Genomic DNA, 11,802 nt, shown 5'->3' with positions numbered 1-11,802 from the left:
GCTTCTTGGATCTCGACCTCCCGCTTGGACACAGACCTTCTACACCTCGCTATAGCCCCGACTTCCTGCCTGTCTCACGGACATCCGAGCTTGTCTTGTCCCGCTTGATCCTCCGCCCCTCGATCAACACTACCGGTAACACTCAACAGTTAATCACCACACATAGTCTCACACACACACACTTTGGATCCGTCACACTCCATTTCCCTTTTTTAATTATGTTATTATTTATTATTTATACATCAAGTTCATATATATAAATAAAAGATAGAGCTATAATACATCCCTGCTGTCCGTGCCATCTCCTTCCTCCTGTACATAACACATATTTACTAAAATGTCCCTTGTGTGATGTCTGTAGAAGTGTTTTCATGTATGTGTATCAAGCGAGCATTGTGAGCATTAGCGAATATGCTAACAGGTTTAGAAGCATCTGTGTTAATATCATTAACTTACAATGGCATTCTTTTTGTATTGTTTTAGTTTAGTGAATTCACCAAAAGGTCACCGTGGACTTAATGAGTCTGTTTAGCTGATTGGAGAGCTAGCTTCCGCAGCTAGGTCCATGACGATGACTTTTGTTTTGTTTGATCAGCCGTTTAACTGCCTTGTTACAGGCACAATTAAGGTATGTAAATAAACATTTACAAAACCTTTTGTACCGGTATATATTTGCGTTTTTTATTTCCGGTACGGCTATTATATGTACAATTATGTTTTTCTTCTAAAACTTGGTGAGTGCGGCTTAAATACTGGTACCCCCTATAGCCCGGAAGATACAGTAGGCAAATAGCACTAACATAATGGGAAGTGTTAGTTAGAACCTGTTGTATTTATGACAGCTGCTTTGATGACATCGGATCGGTTCAAACATGTATTAATAGTTATTGCATGTTGTGTGGTTAAAATGTTCAGCATAGTTCTCGTACAGTATGTCCTTTTTTTGATGACATAGCAACCTTGGAATTTTTACTGTTGCAATCTTTTCTTGTGAAATGTAGCCAGGCTTTGAAACGTTTCTGCCGCCCAGGCGCCATGTTGCCGTCTGACGTCACAATGCACGTAGCCCGCAGGAATTATTAAGGGAATCGTTTGAAAAAATGGCAAGCAAGAACCGCTTTTCGATTACCATCCCTACCTGGGAGTGACTCCCTGTCTCAGCGATAGGCAGCAGCATGCAGGGCTTTTAACTTCTACTAGCTTGAGGCAAGTGATAAAGGCCTAGTGGAGATGGAATTACATTCATTCCTGCACCAGAAGCCCTGACCTATACTGATTTACAAGACAAGTGAGACAGAGTTATGAGCTGGTTCTAAACTACCGGCCAAGAAGAGCAAAATAAATGACAACTAATCAGATTCACAACGCTGCGGCCTTGTATTAAAGATGGTTACAATACTTGCGGAAAAATACTTGTTCACAAAGGGGGAGGGGTGTTTTTTTAAACCGTCACAATGTCATCCGGTGTTTCAGTGCATGTGCATGTTCTCTTGTGTGGGTTGTCCTGCAGGTACTCTGGCCTCAGACATTCATAAAGCATGCAAGCATGCATGCAGCTAACTGAGGCCTCCAGAATGTGTTCAAGAGGGCATGGATGTGTGTTTCTCCCTCTGTGCTCTGTGCCTGGCTACGAACCAATCTATCTACTATCTAATCTGCTCAGGCCTGTCGGGCAAAACATTTTTGAGGACAAGATATACAAAACCCAAAACCAGTGAAGTTGGCACGTTGTGTAAATCGTAAATAAAAACAGAATACAATGATTTGCAAATCCTTTTCAACTTATATTCAATTAAATACACTGCAAAGACAAGATATTAAATGTTCGAACTGAGAAACTTTTTTTTTTTTTTAAATAATGTAACTTTGAATTTAATGGCAGCAACACATTGCAAAAAAGTTGGCACAGGGGCATTTTTACCACTGTGTTACATGGCCTTTCCTTTTAACAACACTCAGTAAACGTTTGGGAACTGAGGAGACCAATTTTTGAAGCTTTTCAGGGGAAATTCTTTCCCAATTTTGCTTGATGTACCCCCCAACCGACGTACGGGGGGGGGGGGGGGGGGGGTTGGTGGTAGCGGGAATGTATATTGTAGCCCGGAAGAGTTAGGGCTGCAAGGTGTTCTGGGTATTTGTTCTGTTGTGTTTATGTTGTGTTACGGTGCGGATGTTCTCCCGAAATGTGTTTGTCATTCTTGTTTGGTGTGGGTTCACAGTGTGGCGCATATTTGTAACAGTGTTAAACTTGTTTATACGGCCACCTTCAGTGTGACCTGTGTGGCTCTTGATCAAGTATGTCTTGCAGTCACTTAAGTGTGTGTTCAGAAGCCAAATACAATATGTGACTGGGCTGGCACGCTGTTTGTACAGGTTGTAGAGGGCGCTAAAGGCAGTGCCATCACAGCATGCCCTTAATATTGTTGTTTGGGTGAAAATTGGCAGACATTCGAGAGAATGGTTGCCCTGAAATTCGGGAGGGTTGGCAAGTATGACGCTGTCAAGCGCCATTCATATAAAACACGCGTGCCACACTAACATTAAATTTTCATATTAAGGTATGGGCCGCAAAATAACGTCTCACGGGCCGCAATTGGCCCGCGGGCCGCGTGTGTGAGACCCCGGGTTTAAATAGTAACACTGTGTTTGAATATAGGAAAACAAAACTCTGTACTTTAATCAAGTGGTTCTTTGGCGCACCACTAGCATGTATAAATAGCATGTATTTTTCCATGTTACTGGTACTATAAGTACTTTTTAACTTTTCTACAATTAAGACATGTTCGTTACAGTAGCTGTGTTTTATACACAATAATCTTATCTCTTTTGCAAAATGATTCAAACGGGGGGAGGTTATGTATTTGGTGGAGTGTGTGCGTTTATTAGTTAGAAACATGGATCAAAAAGAAATGGGATAAGGAACAAGTGATTACATTTTGGGGGTTATCCGGGTCCCCGTCACCATGTTGTGTCTGGCACTGCTGCAGTATTTTGCCCCAATACAGAGCCATTATGGAGAGGCGTGTTGCATGCTCATTGCACTCATTGTCTGTTGTTTTGCTTGCATATTCGCTGAGGGTTGTTTGTCTGCAACATAGCTAAGCAAATATGGGTGAATTTTGATTAAAAAAAATGTCAGAAATGGGATGAGGAACTACTGAGAACAAATTTGGGGGTGATCCGGATCACTGTCTGTATTTAGGATTTTCCTTTTGGGCCAATCTGATCTTTTGGGTTTGTAAATGTTGACTCAAATAACTATACATATAACTATACACATTGAAAACAGTTTTTATTTCAATTATAACAATAATACTATTTTAAGAATATGTTTGTAATGGCTGCACTTTTTATGTGCCTGGTGAGGACCTGTCTGACTAAATGTAGGACGTTTAGCTTGTTGCATTGCTTAGCAACCAGCGGCGCAAACATCAACTGTTTGCATTCTCTGCCATTTCTTTAACTCCATGCAAAGAAGGATGCTCGTTGAGCTATGAAGCTTAAACCTTTATCTCTTTCTGGCTCAACAAAGGCAAGACATTTTTCAAGCTTGTTGTTAAGCTCTAGAAAAACATTGTTCATTATTAATTGGACTCGTGGTTATAAATGTACATTCTCAGTCACTGCCAGAAGACATTTCACACAATAAAGTCAATTATTGTGTGAACTGCTTTTGATTTCCTTTTCTCTTTTCTAACATTGGCGTCATCACAGGAACCTATGGATTGGACTGGTCACCATGCTCGGCCTGATTATAGCAGCACATCCAGTCTGAATGCTCTCATTCACCAAGTTGCCACGACAACTTAAGTATCATCGGCGGTTTCCATGGTTACCACAGCCGTCTCCTCATGTTTTAGTGTTGGGAGTCAGAGTAGGACTCGTGCTGCATACAGGAAATACAAAAAACATCGTCTGTATTTAGTCTTGGGTGTCCTCAGCTCAAGAGGTTGCTGCCTACACTGAATATACGTGTACACTCAACATTAAGTGCATCTGCACATCTCATCAGATTTAATTGAAGATTTATCTAACACATGCTGTCTACTGTCAGAGATGTTTGGATTTGACAAGATTATTTGGACCTGGTGAATAATGTACAGCACCAAGGGGAACACATGACTAGAATTAATGATTATCCCTTACTATGGAATCAGGACCATGTGTATTTCTTGCCGTTACCCATCATGCCAGCGGGGGCACAATCGAACCACAATGTTAAAACGCATTACTTTTCACACACTACATACCATACTAACTGTATTGATTAAATTAAGCATCACACATTTAGAAACAAGAGTAATTGGGATGCACTTTGTCCCGTATCACCGTGACAATCAAAAATAGTTTGTTAAAATATCAACGGAATGAATGAATGACAGGGCGCTTATAGATTAAACTTTATTCTTTCTTTTTCTTTCTTTAGTTTATTTCGAATATGAACACACTTACATCTTAATACGTCACACAATTTCATATCATTTCATTTTACATCATGCCCGAAAAGGAGTAGGAAGAAGCAAAGCTTAATTTATTAGACATGTATTCCCAGCCCTTTCCTGCTCTGTCACCAATGAGAGAATTAAATAACAGAGTTCACCAAAAAAGTATGTTACTCTCTATTCTGTCTACCTTTTGATTGCAAAATGAATTATTCATTACTCTAAAAATATTAATTTAATTCTCGTCCAAGTAAAATAGGATAAAAATCGTGTCAAACGAATTAAAAGGAAAACAATTGGGTTGGGCCTTATTTTCTTGTCAGTTAATTATTAGGGTGTCAGACATTTAGTTATATTTGAACTGTTAAAGAGTCTCAAATAAATTGTTACTTTTTTTTCACTCAATGGCCCCAACAATGAAAATAATTACAGAATACCCATTCATCCATCTATTTTCTACCGCTTGTCCCTTTCGGGGTCACGGGGGGTGCTGTAGCCTATCTCAGCTGCATTCGGGCGGAAAGCGGGGTACACCCTGGACACCTCATCGCAGGGCCAACACAGATAGACGACAACATTCACACTCACATTCACACACTAGGGCCAATTTAGTGTTGCCAATCAACCTATTCCATGCAGCATTAATTTGCAAATGGCTAAAAAGTACCCCAGTTAAAGGGCTGTCTTCGTCTGGAGTTAGGCCTGCAGCCCCAAAGTACGTGCTTTGCTGAGAACATCATCTCTGGTCAGGTAGCATCCACAGAGTTGCCGTATGCCGGTGAAAGCTTCCCTCCCATGAAGGACCCTCCAGTTGTCGATGAAAATCACCTCATGGGAAAAGGGATACAGAAGCGCTCAGTTAACTGTGTGTCGTTCAATTACAGTGGTACCTCGGTTTTTCAACGCCACACTTTTTGTATTTGTTCCTTTTTTGACAAAAATAGTTACCAAAATTTTGCCCAAGTATTTGTATACCATATTATTTATTGTACGGTCAACTATTTTGGGTAATTCTTCCAAATTAGAACAGGTATTTTGAGTAAAACCACAGGTGTGGGTTGTTCTAAAGCACTTTATAATCTAATCTATTATTATCATTATCATTATTATCTGTGACAGTTTGACCCATCCCACCACTCCCACCATATGCCCTTAAACTTCCTCTCAAACCGTGCACATTTGTAAGGAAGCTCAACATGGACAAACTACAAACATGTAATCTTGTTAGTCAGTGAAAAGCATCTTTTTAGTCAGTGAAAAGCATGCGCTCAACAAACAAATTGTAACCTCTCACTCACTATGGCTCTGAACTGGTGGCAGTGGTGGGATGGCAAGCCGTAGAGTTTACAACAAACCTGGCAGAGGGCGGGCCAGAATTGGTTTGAGATCCCAAGTGTCTGAGGTGGCAATGACAGAGGACACTTATGAAATGGCTGGTCGAGGGGCCACAGCGATGAGGCTGGACCGGGCGACTATGGCTGAGGAGCGTAAAGTTGGGTGGAACACAGAGGAGTCTGAAGAAGACGTCAAAGGTTTTGAGAACTCTGGGGATAGGCGTAAGCAGCATAGGAAGGGGTCTGGGAAGGCTAGGTAGTCGGCTGAGCCACCAAGGAGTGAAAGATTGCTAGGTGAACCTACCCTGGTTAACATGTTCCAAGAGTTTTTGATTGGACAGCAACGTAGGGAAGCTGTCCTGGTCCGTGAACTCCAGGAGTTAAAAACTGTCTGTACAAGGCCTAGCCTAGAACACTCCCTCACTAACCAAAATGCTAACCGTACTCCTGATGATAGTCGTTGTGAGCAGTCGCCCAAACCCAAACTCAGAACTCGCCCACATCCAACTCCTAGTCCTCAAGCGGCGCCGTCCAGAGATTCCTTGCCACCTGACCATCATCTCCGACAAGGCCCAAAGATGCTCCCTTTCCAGCAGAGTGAGGACATTGAAAACGTTCTTGTCCGCTTCGAGCGCATTGCTCGCACCTGGGTCTGGCCTCAGTCTGACTGGGCCTGCCGACTTGTTCTACTCTTGACCGGCAAAGCCCTGGATGCCTACTATGCGATGGAGGAAGATGATTCCAACGTCTACGCTGACCTTAAAGAAGCCCTCCCTGCTAAATTTGATATCTCTCCTGAGACTTATAGGCTCCAGTTCCGGTCAACTTACATTCTCATTGGTGAATCTCCCAAGGAGACTTACAACAGACTCAAAGGTCTCTACAGAAGATGGATTAAGCCAGAGCAGCGTTCCAAAGATGACATCGCAGAGCTTTTCATTCTGGAGCAAATGCTTCGCATGCTGCCTAACGAGATGAAGACTTGGGTCAAGGAACACGAGCCAGAAGATGGACTTACTGCTGCTAAACTTGCAGACCAGTACTTGAATGCTCGTAAAGGACTCCGAATGCCAAGTCAGCAGAACAACTGTGTAGCAGCCCAAGGTGCAGCCGACCTGTCACACCAAAGAGGTGTGCAGAAAGCAGGTGGTTACAGCACCTCAGGGGACAAAAGAGTGTTCCTGAGACAAGAGTCCAGTTAAGGATCTCATCTGCTACCACTGTCAACAGCCAGGGCAATCGAGCCTCAGTCTGTCCCTTGAAAGGTCCCAAGCATTCCAGCTTCTGTCATGTTCCCCATCCATCTGTCCCAGCTTCAGTCATGGCACCTGCTCTTGACACTTTGGGATTTAAATAAATGTTTGTAAACTGTTACCAACTGCGTGCCTTGCCATCCTTGGTTTGAAAGTCTGGTTTGCAAAGGTTACATTACTGTTGTTTGTGCTTACGCACCAAACAGCAGTTCTGAGTACCCACCCTTTTTGGATACACTTGAGGGAGTACTGGAAAGTGCTCTCCCGGGTGATTCCCTTGTCCTACTGGGGGACTTAAACGCTCTTGTTGGCAACGACAGTGAAACCTGGAGAGGCGTTATTGGGAAGAATGGCCGCCCGAATCTGAACCCGAGTGGTGTTTTGTTATTGGACTTTTGTGCTCGTCACAGATTGTCCATAACAAACACCATGTTCAAACATAAGGGTGTCCATATGTGCACTTGGCACCAGGATACCCTAGGCCGCAGTTCCATGATCGACTTTATAGTTGTCATCGGATTTGCGGCCTCATGTTTTGGACACTCGGGTGAAGAGAGGAGCGGAGCTTTCTACCGATCACCACCTGGTGGTGAGTTGGCTGCGATGGTGGGGGAGGATGCCGGACAGACCTGGCAGGCCCAAACGCATTGTGAGGGTCTGCTGGGAACATCTGGCAGAGTCTCCTGTCAGAGAGAGTTTCAATTCCCACCTCCGGAAGAACTTTGAACATGTCACGAGGGAGGTAATGGACATTGAGTCTGAGTGGACCATGTTCTGCACCTCTATTGTCGAGGCGGCTGATTGGAGCTGTGGCCGAAAGGTAGTTGGTGCCTGTCGTGGCGGTAATCCTAGAACCCGTTGGTCGACACCGGCGGTGAGGGATGCCGTAAAGCTGAAGAAGGAGTCCTATCGGGTTCTTTTGGCTCATAGGACTCCGGAGGCAGCGGACAGGTACCCACTGTCCAAGCGGTGTGCAGCTTCAGCGGTCGCAGAGGCAAAAACTCGGACATGGGAGGAGTTCGGGGAAGCCATGGAAAACGACTTCCGGACGGCTTCAAAGCGATTCTGGACCACCATCCGCCGCCTCAGGAAGGGGAAGCAGTGCACTGTCAACACCGTGTATGGTGGGGATGGTGTTTTGCTGACCTCGACTGCGGATGTTGTGGATTGGTGGAGGGAATACTTCGAAGACCTCCTCAATCCCACCAACACATCTTCCTATGAGGAAGCAGTGCCTGGGGTATCTGTGGTGGGCTCTCCTATTTTAAGCTTTAGTTTAAAAGCTCCTCGGTGGCAAGGCCCCGGGGGTGGATGAGATCTGCCCGGAGTTCCTTAAGGCTTGGATGCTGTGGGGCTGTCTTGGTTGACAAGACTCTGCAGCATCGCGTGGACATCGGGGGCGGTACCTCTGGATTGGCAGACCGGGGTCGTGGTTCCTCTCTTTAACAAGGGGAACCGGAGGGTGTGTTCCAACTATCGTGGGATCACACTCCTCAGCCTTCCCGGTAAGGTTTATTCAGGTGTACTGGAGAGGAGGCTACGCCGGATAGTCGAACCTCGGATTCAGGAGGAACAGTGTGGTTTTCGTCCTGGCCGTGGAACTGTGGACCAGCTCTATACTCTCGGCAGGGTCCTTGAGGGTGCATGGGAGTTTGCCCAACCAGTCTACATGTGTTTTGTGGACTTGAAGAAGGCATTCGATCGTGTCCCTCGGGAAGTCCTGTGGAGAGTGCTCAGAGAGTATGGGGTATCGGACTGTCTGATTGGGGCGGTCCGCTCCCTGTACGATCAGTGTCAGAGCTTGGTCCGCATTGCCGGCAGTAAGTCGGACACGTTTCCAGTGAGGGTTGGACTCCGCCAAGGCTGCCCTTTGTCACCAATTCTGTTTATACCTTTTATGGACAGAATTGCTAGGCGCAGTCAAGGCGTTGAGGGGATCTGGTTTGGTGGCTGCAGGATTAGGTCTCTGCTTTTTGCAGATGATGTGGTCCTGATGGCTTCATCTGGCCAGGATCTTCAGCTCTCACTGGATCAGTTCACAGCCGAGTGTGAAGCGACTGGGATGAGAATCAACATCTCCAAGTCCGAGTCCATGGTTCTTGCCCAGAAAATGTTGGAATGCCATCTCCGGGTTGGGGAGGAGACCCTGCCCCAAGTGGAGGAGTTCAAGTACCTAGGAGTCTTGTTCACAAGTGAGGGAAGAGTGGATCGTGAGATCGACAGGCAGATCGGTGCGGCATCTTCAGTAATGCGGACGCTGTATCGATCTGTTGTGATGAAGAAGGAGCTGAGCCTGAAGGCAAAGCTCTCAATTTACGGGTCAATCTACGTTCCCATTCTCACCTATGGTCATGAGCTTTGGGTTATGACCTAAAGGACAAGATCACGGGTACAAGCGGCCGAAATGAGTTTCCTCCGCCGGTTGGCGGGGCTCTCCCTTAGAGATAGGGTGAGAAGCTCTGTCATCCGGGGGGAGCTCAAAGTAAAGCTGCTGCTCCTCCACATCGAGAGGAGCCAGATGAGGTGGTTCGGGCATCTGGTCAGGATGCCACCCGAACGCCTCTCTAGGGAGGTGTTTAGGGCACGTCCAACCGGTAGGAGGCCTCGGGGAAGACCCAGGACACGTTGGGAAGACTATGTCTCCCGGCTGGCCTGGGAACGCCTCGGGATCCCCGGGAAGAGCTGGACAAAGTGGCTGGGGAGAGGAAAGTCTGGGCTTCCCTGCTTAGGCTGCTGCCCTCGCGACCCGACCTCGGATAAGCGGAGGAAAATGGATGGATGGATGGCATAGCAACGTGGATTGAGAAAAACGCCACCTTTGAGGCGTCCACAATGGAGAATTAACTAAAATTAACGCAATCTAAAGAACAATTTAACACGTTTAAAATATTTTTTTAAATAAAATATAAATAATCAATGAATAAATGAAAAAAACATAGCAGTGAGAATAATAGCGATACATACAAATAACAGCATAAAAATTAAGAACATAAAAAGAGTTTAAAATGATCAGTTAAATATCTTATTGAAAAGGTGTGTATTTAACCGTTATTTTTAAAACACCAATCCTGAATCTCTTTGTTCTAGTGTTTGGTAAACATAAAAGTTATGTGCCAGAAGACCTCATGATTGTGAGGGTTGACACTGTAAAAGCAGGTGAGAGAAGGTGTAAGGCCAGTAAGACATTTAAAAACGAATAATACCAATCAATCAATCAATCAAAGTTTACTTATATAGCCCTTAATCACAAATGTCTCAAAGGGCTGCACAAGCCACAACGACAACCTGGGCTCAGATCCCACATCAGGGCAAGAAAAAATTCAACCCAATGGCAACAACGAGAAACCTTGGAAGGGACCGCAGATGTGACCGGTGCAATGGATGCCGAGTGGATATGGTTAATAATGTGAGAGTCCAGTCCATAGTGGGGCCAGCTGGGGATCCTCTTGCATGTAGACATGTCAGGGCGCAGAGACGTCACCCCGGGTCCCGACTTCATGTGAAAGTCCAGTCCATTGGGAGGCCAACAGGGAATCATCTTGAATAAAAACAAGTCAGCAGCGCAGAGACGTCCCCAACTGATGCAAAGAGGAGTGGTCCATCCTGGGTCCTGACTTTAAACAGCTAGCGACCTGTGGTCACCTGATAATCTCTCCATGCAGGAGAGGGGGGCAGAGCAGAAAAGAAAGACAGCAGATCAACTGGTCTAAAAAGGGGTCTATTTAAAGACCCCCTTTAAATGCTTCTACTGAGGTAGCATCTCTAACTGTTACAGGTAGGCCAATCCAGAGAACTGGAGCCCGAATAGAAAATGCTCTATAGCCCGGTGACTGTTTTTTGGGCTCTGGGAATCACTAATAAGCCGGAGTTCTTTGAATGCAGAGTCTTGGCCGGGATATATGGTACAATACAATCAGCAAGATAGGATGGAGCTAGACCGTGTAGTATTTTATACGCAAGTAGTAAAACCTTAAAGTCACATCTTAAGTGCACAGGAAGCCAGTGCAGGTGAGCTAGTATAGGCATAATATGATGAAAATTTCTTGTTCTTGTCAAAAGTCTAGCAGCCGCATTTTGTACCAACTGTAATCTTTTAATGCTAGACATAGGGAGACCTGAAAATAATACGCTACAGTAATCGAGACGAGACGTAACGAACGCATAAATAATGATCACAGTGTCTGTGGTGGACAAAATGGGACGTATTTTAGCGATATTACTGAGAAAAAAGAAGGCCGTTTTAGTAACACTCTTAATGTGTGACTCAAACGAGAGAGTTGGGTAGAAGATAATACCCAGATTCTTTACAGAGTCGCTTTGTGTCGTTTGGTTGTCAAATGTTAAAGTGGTATTAGTGCCGATAATCAGCATTTCTGTTTTCTTAGCGTTAAGATGCACAAAGTTGCTTAACATCCATTGTTTCATTTTATTTAGACACGCCTCCAGGTGACTACAATCTGGCGTGATGGTCAGCTTTAGGGGCATGTTGAGTTGGGTGTCATCAGCATAACAGTGAAAGTTAACACCGTATTTGCGTATGATGTCACCTAGCAGCAGCAATTAGATGCTGAAGAGTGCAGGGCCAAGAACCAATAGAACTTTAAAATCGACCCCGAAGCAGACGGCAAGACTTTAAAACATGTGTAATATGGTCCAGCCCTCTGGTCCTCGTCCTTTCTCATCCTCTCATCGCATTGTTTGCCAACAGGAGTCTTCAAGGAAGGTAAAAGTCATTTTAATGCGTCATTTGTTTTTATTTTCCATTGTTTCCTG

At 44.9% G+C, this 11,802-nt stretch overlaps 1 protein-coding gene across 7 annotated transcripts in view; it reads right to left on the bottom strand.

Moving 5' to 3' along the window:
* Positions 1-2,797: 2,797 nt before the first annotated feature.
* The window catches only part of tmlhe (trimethyllysine hydroxylase, epsilon), an 86,831-nt gene continuing 77,826 nt past the window's right edge, over positions 2,798-11,802 (bottom strand). For 4 of the 7 annotated variants that reach the window (XM_062048122.1, XM_062048121.1, XM_062048120.1 and 1 more), the window contains one exon: positions 3,945-5,270. In XM_062048122.1, coding sequence (XP_061904106.1) covers positions 5,139-5,270 — 132 coding nt within the window. In that variant the 3' untranslated portion in view covers positions 3,945-5,138. Of the gene's footprint in view, positions 3,887-3,937; positions 5,333-11,802 lie in introns of those variants that run through there. The other 3 variants (XM_062048119.1, XM_062048124.1, XM_062048123.1) reach the window with 3 other exon arrangements.

This window comes from Entelurus aequoreus, linkage group LG05 (assembly GCF_033978785.1).
Source record: "Entelurus aequoreus isolate RoL-2023_Sb linkage group LG05, RoL_Eaeq_v1.1, whole genome shotgun sequence".
Taxonomy (NCBI): Eukaryota; Metazoa; Chordata; class Actinopteri; order Syngnathiformes; family Syngnathidae; genus Entelurus; species Entelurus aequoreus.
The sequence above is the reverse complement of the archived record's forward strand: the minus strand, read 5'-3'. Positions and strand labels throughout refer to the sequence as shown.